A 22,747-nucleotide genomic window follows, 5' to 3' on the forward strand; every position below is an offset into this window, starting at 1 on the left:
TACTAATACTCACGTTATCAAATCCTCCAAGCTTGTGTACAAGTCTGAATAATTTGAAGAGATTCAAATTTCTATATCCTAATACAGGTCGTTTGTTAATAGGAGTCCCTGGTAACAAAGACAGCTGTTAGGGTGTTTTGAAGTTTTTTTTCCCAGAATAACGTGAAATTCATGTCATATGCACTATTATTAAATACAATATTTTAAAGCCCACCTCCTGCATCTGGTGCTTTCTTTTCATGGAACTAAAACCCTAGAGTCTTACTGAACTAGAGGGAAAATGGGTTATGTTATTTAATGCATAAATATACATTCTTCCATACAATACTGAACATGCAGAAACGATGTAAGTTTTCTTGCTAACTCTATTGTACATATTTTTATTTCATCCACTGAAACAATAACATCTAAAAATACAATAGTCCTTTCACTGACATAAAAAAAACACAAACCAAGTCTCACCAGGAGCAATCCCACAATGCTTCAAGAGCTGAAACTTCCTATGCTATTGTACTAGCAGTAGCTATCACATTGCCATCTCTTGTGAACAGTTTAACTCATTTCATATGGCATTAAAGAATATACTGATTTAACCAGTTATAATAGTAATTTAAATACAGATACACTTATTCCTGCCTTTTCTTGCAATATATAAAAACCTGGTAAAGATTAAGATAATGAATGGTACTGGCTTTCAAAAACATCTCAATCTACGGATAGTGTTCATGCACTTAAGTTATCAGGATTCACAAAAGAAAAAGTTAGCACAAAGTAAATGCATTTTCCATGACCTAAAAGGTGTGCGTGTCAGTATTTTAAAGTTATTAAACTGAGAATATAAATTAATATGATTGAGAGTATTAAATGTTTGATTATACACACTATAAGTACACTATAGCAAACATAGTACAATATATGCAAAACGTAATAGGACAGATATTTATATATATCCATTTATTTCTGAAAGCAGAAATATGGGACTGCATTTTAGGAGATGAATCAAGTGACAGACTCATCTTCCAAACAGTAGGGAAGGCAGAAGGCATGAGTACAGTTTCCTTGTTTCCAAAACTGTACTGCAAAGCACTACTAGTTTACAGGCTCAATTTTTCAAAGTTCTGCTAACTAAAATGCCTACCTCTGTCTTCCATGAACTTGTACAACTGCTGAAGAAAGTTCTCTCGTTCTTCAGGAAACGGCTCTATTTCCTCCTGTTTAAAGCAATGCATGCAAGAAAACTGTCACCATTTTGAGTTACAGTCCTTCATTAAGAATCATAAGGCAGTGATAATTTAGGTTTAAATGTTTGTTTTACTGTAGTCAGCAACAGGATATGGCACAGAGAGATACATGCTCTCAGTGCTATGACACATGAAACCAAGTTTTATAAACTACAGTGTTTCAAAATATATAAAACATTGACTGTAAATATACATCGAAATTGGATTTTTGACTGATCACTGTAGTATTGTAAGTGATACCACAGATCAAGATGTGTTCTCAATTTCATCCATTTATGCAGAAAGTCTGGAAGACAGTACTATTAAGATCAAGAGTTTATATCAGAAATCTCAGCTCTATTTCTACTGCAGTTAAGTGACTCCTTGGTTCCTGGACAGACTACATCACTTTCAGAGATGAAGTCAAAGAGCAAATGGTGCTTGCACTTTCTTAGGAGTTCTAATCCACTGCACTGGCAAACCGCAGCCAATGGCACTGCATGCGAACTGCCATGGGGTACCAGCTGAGTGCGTGCTGAGCAGGATCAATCCCAGAACTGAAATAACAATGGATATTTTGGAAGTTCAGTTCATTGCACTAATAAACCTTTGTATTAGATTTACTTAGATTAATAAACAGTGGTGTTTCGTAACAAAGCACTATGGCTTCCTTTCTAACACCTCATAATTTCTTCTGAAAATGGGTCTTGCCACAACTAGTAGAAATAAGTTATTAATAGATCAAATTCTGAAGAAATTCTGATGACTGACTGCAAAACAATACACCAAATATGAGTTGATTATTTTTTAATACTACCTGTAGAGTTTCCAAAAATAACCAGTTATTCAGTAATCTAAACTAAATTATTTTTATTTGCTGTATTTGCATTCCATGTTTATCATTTCCATTCTTCAACAGTCTCCTTGTACTATATATTAAAGCTCCATCTACCCTGAAGCAAGGGGAAAATACATACTGTCTTTAAAGTCATACTAAGACAGTTGAGAAAAAAACAGAAACAGAGTATCATTACTAAACAGAACTGGGAAAAACAAACATACACACACAAAAACAAACCCCAAACACTCCAACATCTACTGAATCTATTTAATATAGAGATGCACAGCTGAAAATAAGGTCAGGAAAGGCTGTAACTATTACCAAGGAGTAGGTTTTTTTCTTATTCTGTACTTCCTCTTACCCATTAAAGGCGCTTGGATAACATCAGAGCAAACAGGCAAAAAAATTAAAAACCAGTATTCACAATATGCTGAAACAGTTGCTCTTCAGGTACCACTTCAGCAGCAATGAAAATACTCCAATCTTGCAAAGGCAATGCAAGAGGAAAGTCTCTGCGAGGGGCATTACATGATGGGCACTTGACACCCAGTGTAGCAGCAGAGCTCAAAGCAGGCAGCTTTGATGGGCAAAGACAGGCTGGGTAGAGAACTGCAATATACTAGAGATCCTTTTCACAGGGCAGGGCACCACAGATTGGCACATCTAGCCCAATTCTCCTCTGACAAGTACAAGGTGATGCTGCAGCTCTGCATGTAGTACAGATAAAAAGCCTAGTTAAGAATATTCATATTCCACAGGCCATGGAGAACAAATTACTTGGGTGGAATAAAACTCCAAAGCTGCATTTTTTTTTTTTCCATCTCCCACAGCAGGTACTTGGAAAGTACTTTTACCAGCATCTACTGGATCATGGAAAACAGATCATGAGCAGCTACCTGGGTTTCATGTTCCTCATCAACAAGAAAAAACTTGCCATAAGACATTAGTCTCACAGAACATTTAGGGGAGGGGTGACAGATGTCACTGAACAAAACCTTCAGGAAACTCAACAATGTTTTGAGGAAGGAATGTATTCTTTTTAAATACAGGGGGAAATAAGGTAACAGTGATGAAGAGGCTGAATAAAACACTCCTTTCCTACTATACAGTCCAGTGCCTGAAGGGTGCTCCTACATCTCTAATGTGGTAATTCACAGAGGTGCCAGGTGAATGAATACTCCTTATTCATTTTTCCAGTAGAGAACAAAGTAACTTTCTAAGAAAGTGTGTTAACATAGAAAGCTTAGGACCTTGCATGCCTCTGAAAAGCATTTGCACTTTCTCAGAATCTCTACTGAGTTAGTATGTATTATTATCTGTTAATAATCTCTGAATCTAGTCAGACAACAAGGTTTCCTAGATAATGCTTTGAAGCAGGTATGTCACACTGTCATATTTGCTTATTTTCAAGTTACACAAACAGAGTGCTAGCTGGTCACTCTGCAGTTCCTAATGTATCTGTCTATGCTACAAGTTAAAATAAAGTGGCTTCTACATAGGATAATAAAATACAGGAAAACAACATATTTTTTGCAACACAAATTGACACAGTACTATAGCACAGCACTGGAAAAGTGGGTCTTTGATAACCCTTTTACCTACCGTCAGATTTCAAAAAGTAAAGGAAGGCCATTTTCCAGTCTCTTCCGTTAGGGAAAAAAAAAAAAGGCAACTACTCTTCTCAGAAGATAAGTACAGAGGCTTTGCATGTCAACTCCTATTTATATAGTATGGAAGCATGTCTATAGATATGAGATATAGAAGAGCATCTATGTATATATCTACAGAATGGGGTGTCCATATATATACGATAGATGTTTGTATTTCTGAAGCCCATGGTGACATCTTTAAGAGCTTGGGTTTTCTGTTTGTTTTGTTCTGGTTTACAGGTAGTAGGACTGCATGGATGGCCTGAGGGAAGCCACCATGTCCTGGGAAGCAGTAAAACAACCTGCAGGTGGATAAAGTCCCAAGAGCAGGCCCGCTGGTCCTGTTTGGGAAGAGATGCTGCTTGATAACCAGGAGGTTAGAGACACGGAATAACAAGAGAAGAAGCTGGAGAAACTGCTCAAATATGGGTGGAGAGAAAACACACATGCCACTGACCACCAAGGAGAGTGAAGAAGAAAAAAGAGAAATGGAAAAAAAAAATTCCTTTGTTTTAGAAACTTCCTAGTTCAACAAATGACTGAAATCATTGTTTACTGGAAAAGATATTATCCCAAGAGGGGATACAGTAAATTCCAAAATATTTGTCTGAGATGAAATCTTTATGTCTAGCACATGGGAAGATTAGCTCAAACAATGTCACATGCAACTAAGAGGTGCTCAAAAGAAGGTGTTGAAAGAGTACAAGGTAAAATATTTACAAATGCTGTAGCTAAAAGCTCTGTATTTTTCACCTAAAAGTAATGAGGGAATGATCACTATATAAAGATGATGTGTCATTCTGCATACACACAAACTTATCTGCGTGCATCATGTTATGGCTGCACATGAACCTGCTGACAAAGTCCAGAAATTGTACTGAGCCCAAGCAACTATTCCTTGCTTCTCAAAATACTAAGCAGAGCACTTCCTGCCCCTTGCAAACTTTTGATCAGAGCTTCTGAGAGCTTAAGGAGGAGGCAGAAAGAAATTATCAGCATGGAGAGGTGGCAAAGTCATAACTTCACACTTTTGCAGTCTCCCAATACATTTTAAAGAAATGAATGACTGAAAGATGAAACACTATCTTCTGGTATGCCAGAGCCACAATATCCATGGAGGATGGACTGAGAGAAGGACCCTAACAATCATTTAAGACCCAAACCATTTCAGTTTCTTCTCACAATTGCCCTACTAATAGGAAATTAAGTCTGCTGCACTACCGGTACTTGCTTGAAAATTAAGAAAATAGCTCTCAAACCCTAGTGAGAGAAAAGAGCGATTATGGCAGATACAGATTTAGAGTACCACAGGAAGGTACAGAGAAGTAAAAGGCTCAAAAGCCTCTCTTTCAGCCTCTCAGCCAATTGTAAAGTGTTGTTCCTTCCACTAATATTCTTCTTTTCTTGTCTTGATTTTTTTTCTGGACAGAAGGCTGGGACTAAAGAACAGATGATTAGAAAACCAAGCATGAGGTGAGGACTGCATACTTGCAGAACAAAAAAGAGAAGAAAGGTGGAAGTGGAGTGCATGGTGGGGGTAACATCTTGACTGAAAGTTCTGCTTCATTATACAGGGTAGCCAGAGAGATAGCTTGGAGTGGAGCAGCTTCTCAGCAGACCAGGAAAAGAGCAAGTAACTCAACAATGCCTATATTAACATTGTTGCCTATGTTGACATGTTACATGTTCCCTAATGTTAAAAAGGCCTACTTAAATATGTATGTCCCTGATAATTTTTATCAGCTGTGTATCTATGCCCTTTACTAACTTCACTTGCCTCTTCCTCACTGTTGTTATCCTCCTTTTCTTTTTCATCCTCTTCCTCTTCTTCAGCTTCACTGCTGGAGCTGTCTTCTTTCAATTCTGTTTTCCAGTTACTAGGAACAGTTCTGTTTTTATGGAATTCAAGTGCTTGGTCAAAAGCTGTAAAAGAACCAGCCTTTGTTAGCACTGCAGGAAGTATCAGTTTGCACAAATACTTCAATTAAAAAAACTGTAATCAGGGGTGATGGGGAAGAGGAGAAGAAGGAAAGACTGCTAACTAACAATTCCTCTCCAAATTCAACGATCCTCAACAACCACTCCATGTTGTCCAATCTTATTTGTCTTATCCAGTCAAACTGGCCTAGCGTTCTCTGCACATCAAGGCCCTCAGAGATATTACTAGAATTTTTACCATGTTAGTGTCTACAGAGACAAACAAGGATCTTCTGCATAGGGCATATATGAAAATTTAACTGAGGAAACCCCTATCCAACAGATTTACACTGCAGTTTATATATATCAAAAAGAAGGAAGAAACAATCACAAGCTAACTCTAAGAGTTCCATCACACAAGCTTAAACTTTCAAATGCACCCACAATTCCAGATATTCAAAGCTCATAAAGGCAACTTACTTACAATTATTAGGGGCACTACTGTGAGAATAACTCTATAAAGTTCTAAAGCAAAAGGAAAAATATGATGTATAGAACCAATGTGTGCATGTTTGGCATGTCTACACTTAAAGACAGTGCAGAGCAGGTGGGGTGTTGTTTTTGGGGGTTTTGTTTAGTTAGGTTTTATTTGTTTAAAAAAAAAAGCAGTTCCTCTAACTTTCCATAAGCATTCTTCTTCAATATATTATTCGCTAACAAAAGATCCTGTATTTTTAGATCTTTAAGACATGACTCAATCTGCCATAGATTTAGTATAATTCATTAACTAAGCAAATACATACAAGTGTTTCTCACAGAAAGTTATTTTTACCTTGTTTTAATAAAGCGTCAGGCTTTGGTGAAGTTTCACTGATTTCCCGGACATCTTTTCTTGGCACAGAAATACTGGAGAATTTAGAAAGTGTTAAAAAAAAATAAACTATTTTAAAGGTAAACTAACTATACAATACAAAGCTCCCATTAAAATTATAATACACTTACTAAAAACACAAAAGAAGTATACAAAGTATATCTTGACAATTCTATAGTGTTAGTCTGGTACAGTATTAGTAATGGATTAAAACCAAAACTTCTACATTAAATTGACTAAACTATATGCATTCACTGCATAATAAAGCATGCCACTTCCACAAACAGGTAGTTTCTGGAATCTCCCATATATGTAATAATATATGTATATCTCCCATATATGTAAATAAACCATCACATTAATTTAACATTTAGAACCCTACCTTGCTTAAAACATAAATGAGTATTACTGTAAATTGTCAATATGAAATTAAAGACTTTCAAATTGAAAGAACAAAGCATTTTCTGATTTCTACTTTGTCTACAACCAAGGAAGCAAATCTGAATTGCAGCTCTGGAGGACTGGGGGGTGGGTAAGTGCTTCTGTGCACACATCTTATGTGTGTTCCTTGGGTGATGTGCACTGATGCTTTAAAAACTATCAAATGGTAAAGCAATACCCTAGACTTAGCAAATAATTAAACCACCACAAAACTGTTAAATATTTAAATATCCTTCTTGCAAAACATTGTCTTAAACTGAACCAAGCACAATAATTAGCTGCAACTTTTGAAAAAAAAAATTAAAACCTAGAAAAATAATTCTATTGTTGTGAGTTTAAGAACACAAAGTTCCTTATTTTGTTGCAAATACCAGACAGTCTGGTTTTGTATGTTTCTCTATCCTTTTTCCTACTTTGAGTAGCATTACAGCTCTTTGCAAGGAGCACATTAAGATGCAGTTGTAGTCTAGACTGAGATAAACATATGCCTTACTACCTTCAAACAAGTAAGAGGATTTCTGTGTGTGCATGTGGTGTACGTGCATGCATGCACACATCCCCCCTGACCCTTCTGTAGCTGGATAAGCTTACAACCACATCCCTGAAAAGCACTGCTCTCTTCCAACCACAGCAGGAAAGCGTTTCAGGCCATTCTTAAAGTCACGTAATACTGCTGTGTTTGCCACAGTTTTAACACTAAGACAGATAGATTTATGCATCCTATTACTAATAATGACAAAGTTCAAGACTAATTTCATCCCCATGTAGGCTGATAACAGTTTTTTAAACATTAGAAAAACCTTGGCAGGAACTTACTGACCTTACTGATGTGATTAATACTTTACCCAACACACCTCATACTACATTTCACTAGAGGTATAAATTTTGTTCAATTATCAAACTCAACATTCCTACTCACAATTTGCCATCCTTGAATGAGCGAACAAGAATATTGTCTTTTTTCACCGCAATATCATCACTACAATCTGGACAAACCACCTGCAAAGATATTACAACTGCAAAGTTTAGAGAGAAAAAGCTGAAACAAGAGAGTAATAGTAAATAGCAGTGTTTCTCTAAAAGCTTTGGTGCTCATTTCTCATTGTCAAACCTGAGATGAGAGCAAGTGAGATCCCCCAAACCACACGAGTGATGACCTCCTGAAATTACTGAATCCATGAGGTCATGCTCGTTCCTAGAGGGAAACCGATGGCTGCTGCCAGAAATATAAGAACAGCATTCTGACAAAATGTCAATCAGTCATGCCTCTACAGATTATTCTACTCCTCATCCTAAAAGGACAGAAATTTCACCAAGTGCTGCCACCTGACTTAGAGACCTCTTCTGAAAACTTCTGGAAATGGCAAAGATGTGATCACACACAGTGTCAAAACCAAAAGCTAACAGGATTTATGAAATACAATTTTATGAGGGAAGACTTACAAGTAATCTGTCTAGGAGAGAAGAGCACCTCAAGTATTATGATAGGTTCTTTAACTCAAGAGGCAGACTAATCAAGTGTAGCACTGAGACAACCTATTATTTGTTGTAAATTTTAAAGCTATTTAAGTTTTGTTAAACTAGGATACAAGTCACTAATCAAAAATCATCAAGAATTTAATTTATAAATAAATAAATAAATAAATATTGAATTGCCAGAGATATAAAACAGAAAAGCAACCCTTCTCCATCACTCATCTGATGTCTCACAATGCGCATAGTTCCCTGAAAGTTAGGAAAATTCTGGCTGCTATGAAACCTCAATGAGCAGCAAATGACTGTAGCCCTAAGTTAGCCTAGGTAAATAACTGTAGTCTCTTATACCAACTTTTGCCTTTCAGTCCTAATTTTCCACCAAACACAAAGATACTAAATGGCAAAAGTTGGGGCTTTTTTCCCCCTCCTTACATAGGGGGAAAATGCTCCTCACCTATGCAGCATTTTAGGAGCTAAAGTCCAAAGTTCCAAGTGATTTGGAAATAGACTTACATATCACAAAGCATAGGATAAATATGGTTCTCAAGACAAATAAAATTTAACAGACCAAGTTTCAAATTTCAATGCATTCCACAGTCTACAAAAAAGTTACTTTAGGAAATTACAACCTTCTAACTGGAATTACACTCAAGATACAGCTTGCAATGTCAGAGTAAAAATCAATGATTATCATCCTCTATTTTACACTGACAAGTGCAAACTCCTAGCTCTTTAAAGATGGAGAAAGCCATTCAGGGTTTAGGTACTGGTTTTCTAGAAGCATCAAGATCTTAGTAGTCAGAAACCCATTCAGAGGCTGGAAAACAGCTTACCATAACCTCATCTAGTGCCTTTACATCAAGCAACATCACCACAATTTTGCCTGAACCAAGTTTTCTCAATTTTATTGCAAAATAAACTCCACTGGTGTTATAGGAGGATGAAAGAGATGATCCTATGTAAACTCAATTTTCTGAAAATGCTACAGGCAGATTTCCTCACTGCACCTTTCAAAAGCCTTTAAGTACATATTAAAACTAAGCAATGCTGTAAGGCTTACTGAATCACACTCTTTGACATAAGGAGCAACTGTCAACCCTTTTACAATTCTAGTTAGTCACTGTACTCCGCCCTTCCCCAAATAACTAACAAAAACAAGTGAACAAACAAAAACCCCACCAACCCAGACATGTATACAGGATTAAAACAATGCATTCAATCACTGAGACCTCAGAGTAATTTTTACCAAATTTAGAATTCTACAGTTCTATATTTGTAAGTGATAATCTATTTGGTTATAGGTGTGATCTCCAAAGTACTTGGTTTCCACTACTAATCTTAACTGTTACTTGCTGTAAAGGTTTAGACTAATCCCTGAACTTGTTTTCACATCATAAACTTGGACAATATTCTCTGTGCTTATACACAAAGTATCTGTACATTATATCAGTAATAAGAAATAACGCTGACATACACATTCTTCTGCACATTAAACCTGAATTTTCATTACATTATTCATGAAATTACTGCAATATGAAGTTAATGCAAAATTTATCAGTAACAGGATAAGATTACATTGTTGATACAGTAGAGGTAACCTGCTTACAAGGTGAAAAAAAAAAATCAAGAGGCATAGCTACTGGAAAGGGGATTATAGCAAAGAAAAACAAGCCAAACCAAAAAAGGCAGCTATTTGAGGTATAAATCTATCCTTTGGCACAGCTTTTCTCGTTAAATGCAGTATGATGTTTTTTTTGCAGAGCTATAAACCTGATTACTAAAGCAAGAATTAATCTAGGATAAGCTATTTCAGAGTTAACAAGCTTCATCCTCAAACTTTATCCCCCTACTGCTTTTCATTTGTTGCAGGAAGCTTTCCATGAAGAAGAAGCTATTCCAATCTTCAAAACAAAGCCAAGGAAATAATTGTGTATCTTTAGTATATCTTTGGAGCAGAAGCAAAAATTCAGCTCCTCTTCAGGGTCTGACCCACGGCTGTCCTGAGTGGCACTACATGAGCCACAGGCAAGCCCAACCCCTCTCAGAGAGCATGCCATGGAAACTGGTAGCTGTCGTCATGGGTATGACCAGAAAGGCAAATGTAAAACTGCTCAAGCCAGTTTCACTAACCACTTCTCTGAGTGAATTGTGAGGCAGGTAATACTGCATCCTCTTGATGACAGCTTTCAGCAAAGAAACATCTCAATTTTTCTTGTTTATCACTGAAAACCTCTCTTAAAGCTATCTGCTGTAAACATGGTATCTCTTGCTGTACATTCTGCCCTCTCCCTTGTAAAAAAGACTTCAGTCAGTGACTCTTTCTCTTCCACAAATTTCCCCAAAAGAATTCCTACTGGAAAGCTGCTGGACTGCATTACAAGACATAGCAAGTGACAAGCAGAAAGCTGCAATTGAGAGCTACTGCACATACTAAGAGGACTTAAATGTTACTGTATGGCATCGATTCAAAACCAGAGCACAAGTCTCCCTGAAATTAGATAAACATGTTAAGCTTTCACTGCCAGGGAGAAATTAATCAAATATTAAATATAAAATAAATAAAGTATTAAAAATAAAATAAAAATTCAAAAGCATGGTACTAGAAGGTACCACATATAGAAATATATTCATTTCCAAATATATCAATCAGTGAGCCTGCATGCCAACACTAGACTAGCTGTGACTTTTTTTAGAAGTTGATTTTTTAAGAAGTGTCTTTAAGCCAGAATAAAGGAAGAGAAAAAATACTGGTACCAAAAGGCTATTTACAGTGTAATTTTAAATTCATTGTCAATTTTCCACTACCAACTGTAGTGACCAAGAAAAAAACTTTTGATTTTATTATGCAATGTGTTTATATTGAATGTTGAAAAATCATGCCTATGTAATCACTGAACTTCCCCTCCCTTTGTACTTTATATTTCCTTCCTTGATAAAACACAGTAATTTGGAAAATTGATATACAACAGCCTAGGAAAAAAGCCCTGAAATTCTAGTCCAATAGTGAGCACTGAACACACTGCCAAGCTAGAATTAGGTCAACAAGCTCTGGCTGTTTGGAAAAACTAAGGCCAGGTTAGCAATCCCTTTTTTTAAACATATCTAGATAGATTTCCTTAGACTGTTATTGCAAAGTCCAATTTGAAAAAAGTCTAAAATTCGAACAAAAAACAGCAAAATGAAAAAACCCCACACCTCTCTCAGCACCTAGAAAACAATAAAAGCTGTACAAAATTATAATAAAGATGAAACTCTCACCAAGGCTGGAAACCACAGAGCTTTCTTCTTATCCACACTGAAGTAGTCCACGCACACAACTTTTCCTAGTAACTCATCACTTTGTTTCCTATCATCTTCATCTTCATCGCTGGAAGAGGATGAAGATTCTTCTTCAGGACTAAACAACAGAAAGAGACTTAAAACTCAACTATTCAAAACTTGCTTATTGCAATTACAGGAGATTCAAAGCAAATTATCAAAGAGACATAAATAACAGTGACTTGAAATGTCTGTTTTGGCATAAAAATAAATAAAGTATTTATAATTATATTATAGTAACAAATCAAACATTACAAACTCAGAAATGCACATTTACTAGTAATACTTGTAAAACCCAAACAAAACACCACCATGCACCCATAGGGAAGAAGAGAAATGCACTGTCAGGGTATTCAAAGTGAAACCATTCTGCCCTACATAAACACTGTTGAAAAATACTGTTGCAGTTGTAGTTTTGGACCAATGTTAAGCTAAACTGTTTTGGTTTTCCCTCTTAATCACTCTACGCTTTTACTTTAACAACCACACAGAATGGGAAGCTATTTTGAGAGAGGACAAATCTCTGAAGAAGAAACATCAGATACAAAGATGAACAGCAAAGAGGAAGTCTGTTTATCCTTAAACAGTTCTTTAAAGTTGTGTAGTGAAGCATTTCCCTGACTTCCAACTTCACATTTGATGAAGTGTTGGAATGTAAGTAGATGGGCCAAGGTGCAAATGTATTTTCATTTAAAAGGGTTCTGTCTCATTGTTTTGACTGTTCAAGTACAAAGTTGCACCTGGTTTTAACCATATGAGGAGTCTAAATATACAAACTAGTCCAACTAAAATTGCTTGCAACCAAAAAAAAAAAAAAAAAAAAAAAAAAAAAGAAAACCCTCTCTTGATGCTCCCTGTGTATCTTTTTTAAATAGTCACTTCAATGGTTAATCCTCAGAAAATATACAGCATCTTCCATGAGCACAACCACCATTACTTCAAAAGCTATCTTCCATTTGTCACATAACTGCTTTTGAGTACAAAATTCAGCACTAACAAAAAACTCAGTTACCATTTGTGTAACAGAAGGCAACTGACATACAAGTTAAGGAGAATTTCCTTTTCTCCACCTTAAATTTATGTTATTTCCAGTGATGATAACTGTTTTGGTTTAGCATTGTTTTGATTTATTTTTTTCCCTTAACATTCCTTTTTTTTTTTTTAAGTAATGGTTTCTTTTAAAATATATTAAAGTCTTTCACGTTGCAATCTGGGGCTCAAGAATCTCTTGTAGGAAGAGAAAAAACTCAAAGACTAAAGAGAAAGCCAGAACTATACTGGAGAGACTACTTCCTAACTCAAATTGCACAGATACTGGCGTAAGTGTCTTTAAACTCAGTTAACTCAGTATTAACAAGATAAGGATAAGTGTGTTGCTTCTGATATAATAATGTCCTGTACAACCCAGTCAGAGTCACCAAGGATGCTACAATCACATTCTCTATGGTAATGCCAGATTTTTTCAGCTTTTTCCTTCACTACATGACAAATTAGTAACTCAACAATTTTCTGAGTATATTTATAGCTCCTCTACATACACAGGGCAACATTTATTTCAAGCTACTAGAAAGTGCAAAAACCCAAGCATGAAAAGCACTACACCTAAAAATTTTAAGCAAAGAACCAAAAAAAAAAAAAAAACACATAACCCCCCCCCCAAAGAAAACCCTCACAACTCGCCCACAAACAATGAAGAATAGGCATTGGACTATGTAACACTGGTTTATCAAGACCACAGCTACCAAGAATTTTGGCACCTAAAAATTCTTGAACTTTGTTTTTATATCAGCAAGCTTCGTTGCAAACTATACTAGAAGCAGGGGGAAGAAACTGATGCACAGGAAGTTCCACCTGGATATGAGGAAGAACTTCTTTACTGTGCAGGTGATGGAACACTGGAACAGATTGTCCAGAGAGGTTGTGGACTCTCCCTCACTGGAAAGGAACCATCTGGACACAATCCTGTGCCACGTGCTCTAGGATGGCCCTGCTTGAGCAGAGAGGTTGGATCAGATGCCCCACTGTGGTCCCTTCCAACCTGACCCATTCTTTAATTCAGTAATACTGCTCATCTATTTCTAAAAGCCCTTCAGATGCCCTGTATTACAGAGAAACCAAAGGTCTATAGGAGGATTCTGGGACCTTCCACAAAGACTTCCTATCACCTGGACAAAGGCTACATTGTAGTTATTTTAGCTTGAGTCCAACATATTTACAACACTTCAGAGATGTTTGTCAATATAATTTAATATCACATTTCCATTTGGGATGCCAACTTTTTTTTTTTTTTTTTTTAACCAAGAAAAAGCTCTTGCCTATACCTGGTATTATTTTAAATATTGATTACATGAAGACTTGAAATGCTTGTATGCAACAACAGACATGAACCTGACTTTTAAACTGAGTGCTAAACAACATTTTTAATCCAGCCTCTGTTTTTTTTTTAATAAGAGAAGGCTGAACATACAAATAATAAAACTCGACACACACTGAAACCTTCAGAATTGATTATACACAGCACAGATATCAAAATATTTAACTTACATATGATTGGATCTCCTTCCCCTGTTTGTTTTCTTTCCTATAACAGGAGTTCCAAAGTGTTCAGGATTGGTGAGTGGAAGCTGATCTAATGTCTGTTGAAATGAAAAAATACATATTCATATACATAAGAAAAAGCTGGCTTAAGTTATTCTCCAAACCACCTGCTTCACTGCAGCAATTTTTGTCAACAGAGACTTTCTCATTAGGAAAGAAATACAGAAATACATCATATGTGTTACACTTAGATTTTAAAAAAGGAATGTGTTTTGTTTTCAAACTTTCTCTGCGCCTCTGAATAATTAACTTTTGTCGAACACACACAAACAATTCTTCCTAGAAGTCCTACCTTTGAACCATCAAAACACAGAGAAATAAGTATCAGGTATTCTGCTCACCTGGCATATTCAACCTCTACCTCAACTGGTGTATCCATCTCTACCAGATTAATTTTCTGCCTAACCTATAAATTAGACCAAATACTGAATCATCTACTTAAAAATGAACAAAGGTCCCCTTTGAAATGAAACAGCAAGATCACTCAACAGCAGCAAACATGACAACTTGTTTTAATTTTTTGTAAGTAATTCATACTTTGATATGTGAGAGAGATTCTAAAACAATTTTAATGAGGCTGCTATATTGATAATTGGGAAGGTGCTAATTGATGCTTTATCAGCATCAAAACAAGAAGAGAGGGAGAGAAAGAACCTTCCCTCTTCAGGAAGAATCCTTCAACAGAAAGAATTCATGGAGATGCAGTATCTTCTCTCCTTAAGCCTGCTGTTACCTGTTTAAATGATAACCATTCCAGATTTGAAGGCTCCTGGTACACAATAATTTTTTGTACAGCCACTTATTATTGCTCTTTGAAAGAAGGCAGAAAGCCTTCCAAATTAAATATAGTCCTCTGACTTCAACTTCTTTGTCATGTATGAATTTTTCAATGTGTAACACTGACAAGCATCTTAGAAGTATTCTGTCTCAGAGAGAATTGACTTAGGGACAATAAAACTGGCTTTTTAGAATCTAAAAATAAATGTATGACTACTTCTGAGTGTGGTGGACATCCTTAAAGATTCTACACCACACACTTGGGAAGCTGTATCAGAACAAGACAACTGTGGGGCACTGGCCTAATTACAATAGAAATTTGAGATGCAATTTTCCCTGCTATGTAGCTGTGCAATCACAAGGTAATTATTAGAAATGTACAACATGTTTCATTCAGAGCTGGTGACAGTGAATTGCAAATCAGTGACTTCTGGCAAAACATCAAAAGCTTAGACAATAAAAAAGACAATAAGAAGTACCAGTCATCTGAATGTAAGGTTTCTTTGAATCTGACAAAACAATCCTAATTGTTCTCATTCAGCCAAACAGGTCACAAAGCAATAGAGGATGTAGACCAAAATTTTGAACCCATGCACTCTAAGGTAATACTCCTGAAACCATATTAAAAGACTATTTATGGAACAGAAGAAATCTAATCTTCAGTTGTGCTGATCATTGATAACAAAGAATTAATTGAAGGAATACCGCAATCTTTAAAATTATAGCATTTCTATTGGAATCTAGATTTAGGCATCTAATTAGGCTCCAACCTTAAGATATGTTTAATCGTGATTTACTAAATCATTCTAGAAGATACCTCAATCTTCACAAGATTCAACAACAAACTCAGCTGACTGCAGTAACAGCACACTTATGTTGAACAAAAAAACCATCTTCAGTAGCTGTCCAATAAACAAACATGTTTACATAAATCTGCTCATCTGTCCAGACTGTCTTGCATAATATGAAGGAATAACCCTCATTCTGAAATTCCAATTATTTGGAATGTGCTACAAATGTTTACATACTTCAATGTGTAAATCGCCTCTAAGACATGAGCCAGCTTCAAAATACTGGTAGCTGTTGTCAAATAAACAAGTAACAGCAACTTATTATTGGCCATTTAAAAGAAAAGCATTTATGATTCATTAACTATTACAAATTGGGTTTGACCATCAAAAATACAGCAGAACTTTACTATGCAGAAACATGCACATTAGTTTTTTATGTTATAAATTATATTACTTTTCATGTTATAAGTATACTGTTATTTTTTTTCATCACTAATACAGGTAATTTTTTACACAATGCAAAGTAGTTGTGTGATTGCAGATTTTTTCTGTGCTCTACAATCTACAAATTATCAATAATATAAAAATGAAAAAGATAAAATGCTGATTTTGTTTCTTAACTTACACAGTTTGGTGAAATCTAACTGTATTTCTTGTTTTTAAAAAAGAATAAACCAGACCCTGTAGACCACACTTTGCATAACCCCCATTTTTAGTAGCATGGATACATATAACATACTAAAACCGAGGTAACATGAATATCACTTTTAGATTTTTCTAAAGAAAAAGTTGCAATATAAAAACTCTTCAATTACCTCACTCTCAGCAAAATGTCTTTCTCCTTTTAAACACAGGGAAGAGCGTCTCAGAGTCTTCTCATCACCATCATCAAATACTGCCACCAGGTAAGAAGTGAGGAAAGAAAACATTTCTTTTTAACTCAGGATATTAATAAGCAATTCATTTACATGTCAGAAAGAATGGGATATATATCCCTGTAGTCAACCCTTGGAACAAAACCAGATAATGCTGCAGATCCAGTAAAGCATTTCACAGATCCAGTAAAGCATTTCACAGATTGACCAAATACAAATACATAAGCTGCTCTCTCACCATAGCTACTTTACACTTGCGTACCTTGAGTAACCAGTAGTTGGGCAGACAATTCATGGTGTCATGAAATTAAATTCAACACAATAGAATTCAAAATCTATTTTTTCTAACATTCAAAAATTATTTTTTCTAATATTTACAATTTTTAAAGGATTTAATTATACAACTCCTGTGACATCCAAGTGGAAACTCTCCTTACCATGGAGAAGCATAATTGGATATTTATAGAAAAAAGCTGCAATTTAACATTGTATGGAAGTTCAATGTCTTTCTCTACCGACTTCATGCAACTACGCTACAAAACAACAGCGATACCATCCTAAGAAGATGACAATAGTCAAAGTGCTGACAATCATCAAACCAGCTCTACTGATAGAACTGTGCAACTCCCAGTTTCTAGACGTTTTGCTATCTCTGCTATCACTAGGTCAACTGGAAACAAATTCAAAATATAGTTCATTCAGCTACATCCTTTAGAATCCTGAAATGCAACACACATTTAAGGTGTGGTCTTCAGAACCTGATAAACTGGTCACATAAAAAGTAAGCTTTTGTCAAGTCTTCTGCAGGTACTTAACAGATGAAAACCTGGTGACAGATTTTAACTCTTAGGCTTTGCTTGCACTGTTCAGTGAGAAAAGAATTTATCTCTTCTCCCCTCTTGAGCCGTGATAATTATATTATTGCTCCCACACAGCAGTGACCACAAAGAATTTGTGGGCACAGAAACAACCCCAAGATAACATTAAAATATTTCATTTAAAAAAAAGTTTCAGCAACTTCTTGACATGTCTCTTTCACCCCCATTTAAACATCCTCTTCTGTCCATCGACAGATCAAAGTAACAGTCTTAGGAGAATGGCTGACCAGCAATATTAGAGAGATTAATTTAATTTCTTGCTTTCTGATGGAGGGTGGTCTACTCTTCAACATTTCCTAACTCAAATAAAAATATAGAAAAAGCAACAAGGTACATAAAAATTCTTGACTAATATTTACTTGACATTAAAAAACCTTTTATTTAGCTCCATGAATTTTTCATCCCTATATAAAATTGAGTACTGTTGATGAAGAAACTTCCCCTTGTAACTACAATTTCCCAGCTTGTCTTATAGACTGCAGCAATTGTTGAACACTATTCAATTGTGATGCAGTATGAGTTAGAGATGTACATCCATCACTTCAACATTTGTTGAAAAGTATCAATGGTAAGAACTGCACACAAACCATGCAGATTTGGAGCTACATCTCAAATGGTCAATGCATAATTAAACCCCCTTTGGTTAAGTGAAGTAGAAGTCAGCAGGTTTCTAATCCAGTTTGTGTTAATTAACAAAACAGTCTCCTTACATAATGAGAGATTAAAAAAAAAAAAAAAATCTACCCACTTCAAGAGATAAGCTGACTACAGCAGAGGTAAACCTATTCCGAGCTAGGCAGGTAGCCACATAATGTGTGCTATGTGGTAAACTGCTTGTGGCCTCTTCCCGTCCAGAGGGAATCTTAATCTGGTTCCATAACACGAATACTTTCTTTCAGAAGAAAAGCTTGACCTCCCTGAAAGACTTATGTAGCCAGCATGGCACATATGGCTTAATGAGTATGAGTATTCTGATCTATTGGAACATCCTGAAAACAAACTACTGAGCAGGCATCAGGAGTGTAGTCTATTTAAAATCACATATTCTGAAACTGCATGAGAAAAGCTGGGGAGGGTGGGGAAGAAAAGATACATTTTAATGCAACCAAAACCACTTTGAATTCTGTGAAAAAGCACTGTAAAGACAAAAAAGTGCAGAAGGGGTAAGACTACTTTTGAATATGCATAGTTCTGCATTTTCAGTAAAGCAAATAATCCTGCCATTTTCTTCCCCCACTCAAAGTAAACAGAGACTTTAAGAGACATTTATATGAATGACAGAACAGTATCTAGTTACCAGGACTTAAAATACCGTGAGTCCTTTCAGGATTTTTCATAGGGCAGGCAAAACTAAGGACACTTATGCATGTATGTGCTTGTGTGTGTATATATATTTATATATGTATGCCTATTATATTTGTAAGTTTTATGCATATATATGCATGCATATATATACACACACAGAGTGTTATACTAATTTTAAAAGATTATACTAGTTGGATTTTTATAAAAATTTAATTTAGTTTTTGTTGTTCTTTGGTAGGAAAGCAGTAGCACCAAAAAAATTATGTAAGCAAACTGATGTACAGTTTCTATTCAGACAACATCTTATGAATACAAGACACACAGGGACACCCAAAGCAACTTTGCCAATTCTTCAGTGTTAAAAGAGGTCTCAAGCAGAACTCAAAGAGTTATTCCTCTCCAGATACTGCTGCAATGGCATACCCGGTCTTAAGTAACTTTTGGAAAGGTACTACTTCAAATGGATCTATGCCTTCACAAAGTTTTTCATCAAATCACAGCAATTTTATTTACAAAATCATTAACAGTGCAAATAATTAGATGCTTCTCAGCAAGTATAAGGACAACATTAGAAAACTGCTAGTTAAGATGAATGCCAATTCTGGAACCTGGTAAATGGCAACTATATCCATATATTAGGACTTTCACTCAGATCCGCAACGTCATCACTGTCAGTAAAGGTACTTCTCATCTCATTCTACTCACTCTCCTGACAAAAATTATTCTAATCGCCCACAGCTAGAGTCAATTCTCTATCAAACTGAACTACACTGCCAGCAGCTGTGCTGCTTTCACCAATTCTGCAAGGTCAACATGCTTTTGTCTGCTTTTATCTCCAAAACTCAAGACTTGAGACTGAAACTCATACTTCTTCCTATTTCCCAAGTTCAGGATTTTTGATAGATATCTCCTTTGACTCTGTGTCTCACAGAGTTGACTCTGCAAATCTGACATCTACCTTCAAACTTTAATATGCATTGATTCCTATCTTATTCTTCTTGCTGAACTGCTAACCTCACACTTTTTCAGAAACATAAATAGAGACATACAACACAGTTCTAACACCAGCTATACCACTGCTTCTTAAAAGTTCACATATCTGATCCACTTCTGTATTAATTACAAAAACACTATCTATAATGTTAATTGTTGTCTTTGTATGTTATGTTTCACCCCATCCTAACCCAGTTTCACCTTTACGAATAGATTCCACTTCTCCAACAGGAAAAAGACATATTTTCTTCAACACTTACCTGTAAAGTCTTATCTAAATTTAGAGCTCTATTCCCTTCTGAAAGTACTATGACTAGGGAAAAAAAAAATCTTTCTCCAGTTGTTCAACATCACCTCATTAACAACGCCCTCAAAAGAACTAAGTCTTGCTCAAGTCCTTTCAAGATCTAGTCTTCATCTTCCCATATCTACCCAGGAGAGGGCTATGTAGTTTTTCAAAAATCGATACATTTTCTGTATATAAATTTAAGAAAACCTCCACCCTCTATTGGCTATGGAGCATGTGGGTATATCATCGAACATCTGAAATATCACATTATAACAAGCTATATGTATTTTAAAAGCAGCTGTTGTAAGGGCTACGTCTGTGAATGGGGAAAATTAGGTATTGCAGCTAGTGTTTTAAAAGCACTTTTTGCCTTCTTTTTTAAGGAACCATGTTTCTTCTCAGAATATTTTACAACAGTGTATTTAATATCTAAGGAACAGTCACCAGTTATAGAGCAATTCATTACATCTTTATTTGGTGACCCAATTTCATATTGTAAAGGGTACAGTTTCTTATAAAAACCCCAAATAAGAAGTTTATCTTAAAAGATTTTTCATAAAAACTCTGAACACCCAAGCATCTCCAAAAAAATCTCTCTCACCGTGCTTAGGACACGTCCAGGTCACAGGCTTATTTTTAAGTCATAAGTTTTATTCAAATATATAAATGTTCTCTTACCTACAGTATACCAACTTGCATCTGTTAATTTGTTGATAACTGCTTCCTGGTATGTTCCATCTGGATTCTTCACTTCCACAACAGTTCCTACCTAAAATAGAGAACTCATTTAGCATTGGAGAGGTTCTAAAACAGGCAATGAAATCAACACTTTTGTGTTAGCAAACAGAGATAATTTCTAGCCTATTCCATTTCAAATATAAAATGTTTTTCCACTTTAATATACTTATATCCTTCAAACTTCTTTTTTCATTCCTTTAAAATAAGCCAACTGAGTTGATTATTTCCTGCCAGCAGGTGGGGAACAAGAACCAATTTGAGTGATGTCATTCTCTTGTATAAGAGCTTTCCCATCAATTCCTCCTGCCGAGTTCTCCAAAGGAATGGTGACTAAAAATCAGTGCCAGCCATACTTCTTAGCTTTAAGGCAAAAAGAAGAAAGAGGCTTGCACCAGCCTGTGCTGTATCCTCTTTAACTACAAAGAAAAAATCTAACATGAAGAGTATACTACCTCTTAACTCTGTAGCATTACCTTTTATGCTTTGTGATCCTATCTAGCCTGTGTAGTAAGTTGAACCTTCTACTTTCAGCCCATATGCACATTTATGTCAAATACTGAAAATAAAAATATTTTTCAAAGCATTAGCAAGATATAAACCAAATTTATTACCTTTAAGGGACCCTTAATGTGGTCATCTTGCACTTCCACTGTTGAAGAATCATGCCTAAAAGTTACCTAAAAAATATAATTCAACTGACAATCACTTGATACAATTGAGCAGCATAAGCACATGCAAACATCAATAGCCCTTCTCTTACTCTCGTTTTACAGTTAAACACCATAATCATCCCACTTGCTGAAAGCTGTCTTATTCATATATTTTAGAAATATGAGGGGCTAATTCCTTAGTTATCAAAACTCCTAAAGTATTTTTATCTTTCACAATGGAATCATTATCTCTAAAGGAAATAACAGACAAGAGTGAGTATAACAGAATTGCCTAATAGCTCAACATTATCTCTGCAGTTTTCTTAAGTTATTTGAACGTCTCCAGTACCACAGCAAGAAAGGAGAAACTTTCAAGACTTCTGAGTACAACTTTAAAGAAACACTTATATTTCAGTGCTTTGAAATCAAACAGTTTTAGCACCTTTATCTTTTGCTGATAGAAGTGCATTTTTCACCTCATGGTTGAAAGACTCACAGAAGTACAGGACACTGCTGCCAACTAAACAAAATGAAAAACTCAGACAGGCTTTCAATTAATGTCAGTCTAGCCTACACACAAAGTTAGTGGGAAGAAAATGTAAAACCAGCTAACTTTTCAGTCCTTCAAAACTTAGTTAGTAAATCCTGTAAACATATTAAATTATTTCCCCCTGACATTCCCATAAAAATACAAAGGCTGTTGTCTTAATGTCTTCAGAAAAAGAAATTGGTCTGGAAATTCAAATGTATGATTAAGTTATCTGTACCAGGTGCTACAGACATTCACCTTTCGTTTCATTCACAATTAACTTAGTTACACAAAGTCATAGGATTAATTATATCTGAAGTTTTATTTCCAATCCAGTTTTAAGATTATAGGAAACTGAGAAAATTCTGGAATTACATTTTATGTACCTTTATAAACACACAAATGATGTTCTGATGTTCACCAGAATATATTCTCTTGGTGTATTGATGTTGAATATATGAGTTTTTACTGAATATTTGAAATAAGTAAGAATGTAACATGAGATCCAGCTGTGTAACACTAGCTCTCAACTACAGAAATCCTACCTCAAAAGTCTGAACTTGTTTCACAAGTGTACCCACCAGCATGTTC

General features: G+C 35.6%; 1 protein-coding gene across 3 annotated transcripts in view; it reads right to left on the reverse strand.

The window, feature by feature from the left end:
- The window catches only part of ARID4B (AT-rich interaction domain 4B), an 87,919-nt gene that overhangs the window by 31,402 nt on the left and 33,770 nt on the right, over positions 1–22,747 (reverse strand). For all 3 annotated transcript variants that reach the window (XM_053936931.1, XM_053936933.1, XM_053936932.1), the window contains exons 4-13: positions 21,589–21,654; positions 20,918–21,008; positions 16,715–16,794; positions 14,278–14,369; positions 11,674–11,812; positions 7,859–7,938; positions 6,460–6,533; positions 5,488–5,633; positions 1,139–1,211; positions 14–108 (exon numbers count right to left, since the gene is read on the reverse strand). In XM_053936931.1, coding sequence (XP_053792906.1) covers positions 14–108; positions 1,139–1,211; positions 5,488–5,633; positions 6,460–6,533; positions 7,859–7,938; positions 11,674–11,812; positions 14,278–14,369; positions 16,715–16,794; positions 20,918–21,008; positions 21,589–21,654 — 936 coding nt within the window. The remainder of the gene's footprint in view (positions 1–13; positions 109–1,138; positions 1,212–5,487; positions 5,634–6,459; positions 6,534–7,858; positions 7,939–11,673; positions 11,813–14,277; positions 14,370–16,714; positions 16,795–20,917; positions 21,009–21,588; positions 21,655–22,747) is intronic.

This window comes from Vidua chalybeata, chromosome 3 (assembly GCF_026979565.1).
Source record: "Vidua chalybeata isolate OUT-0048 chromosome 3, bVidCha1 merged haplotype, whole genome shotgun sequence".
NCBI lineage: Eukaryota > Metazoa > Chordata > Aves > Passeriformes > Viduidae > Vidua > Vidua chalybeata.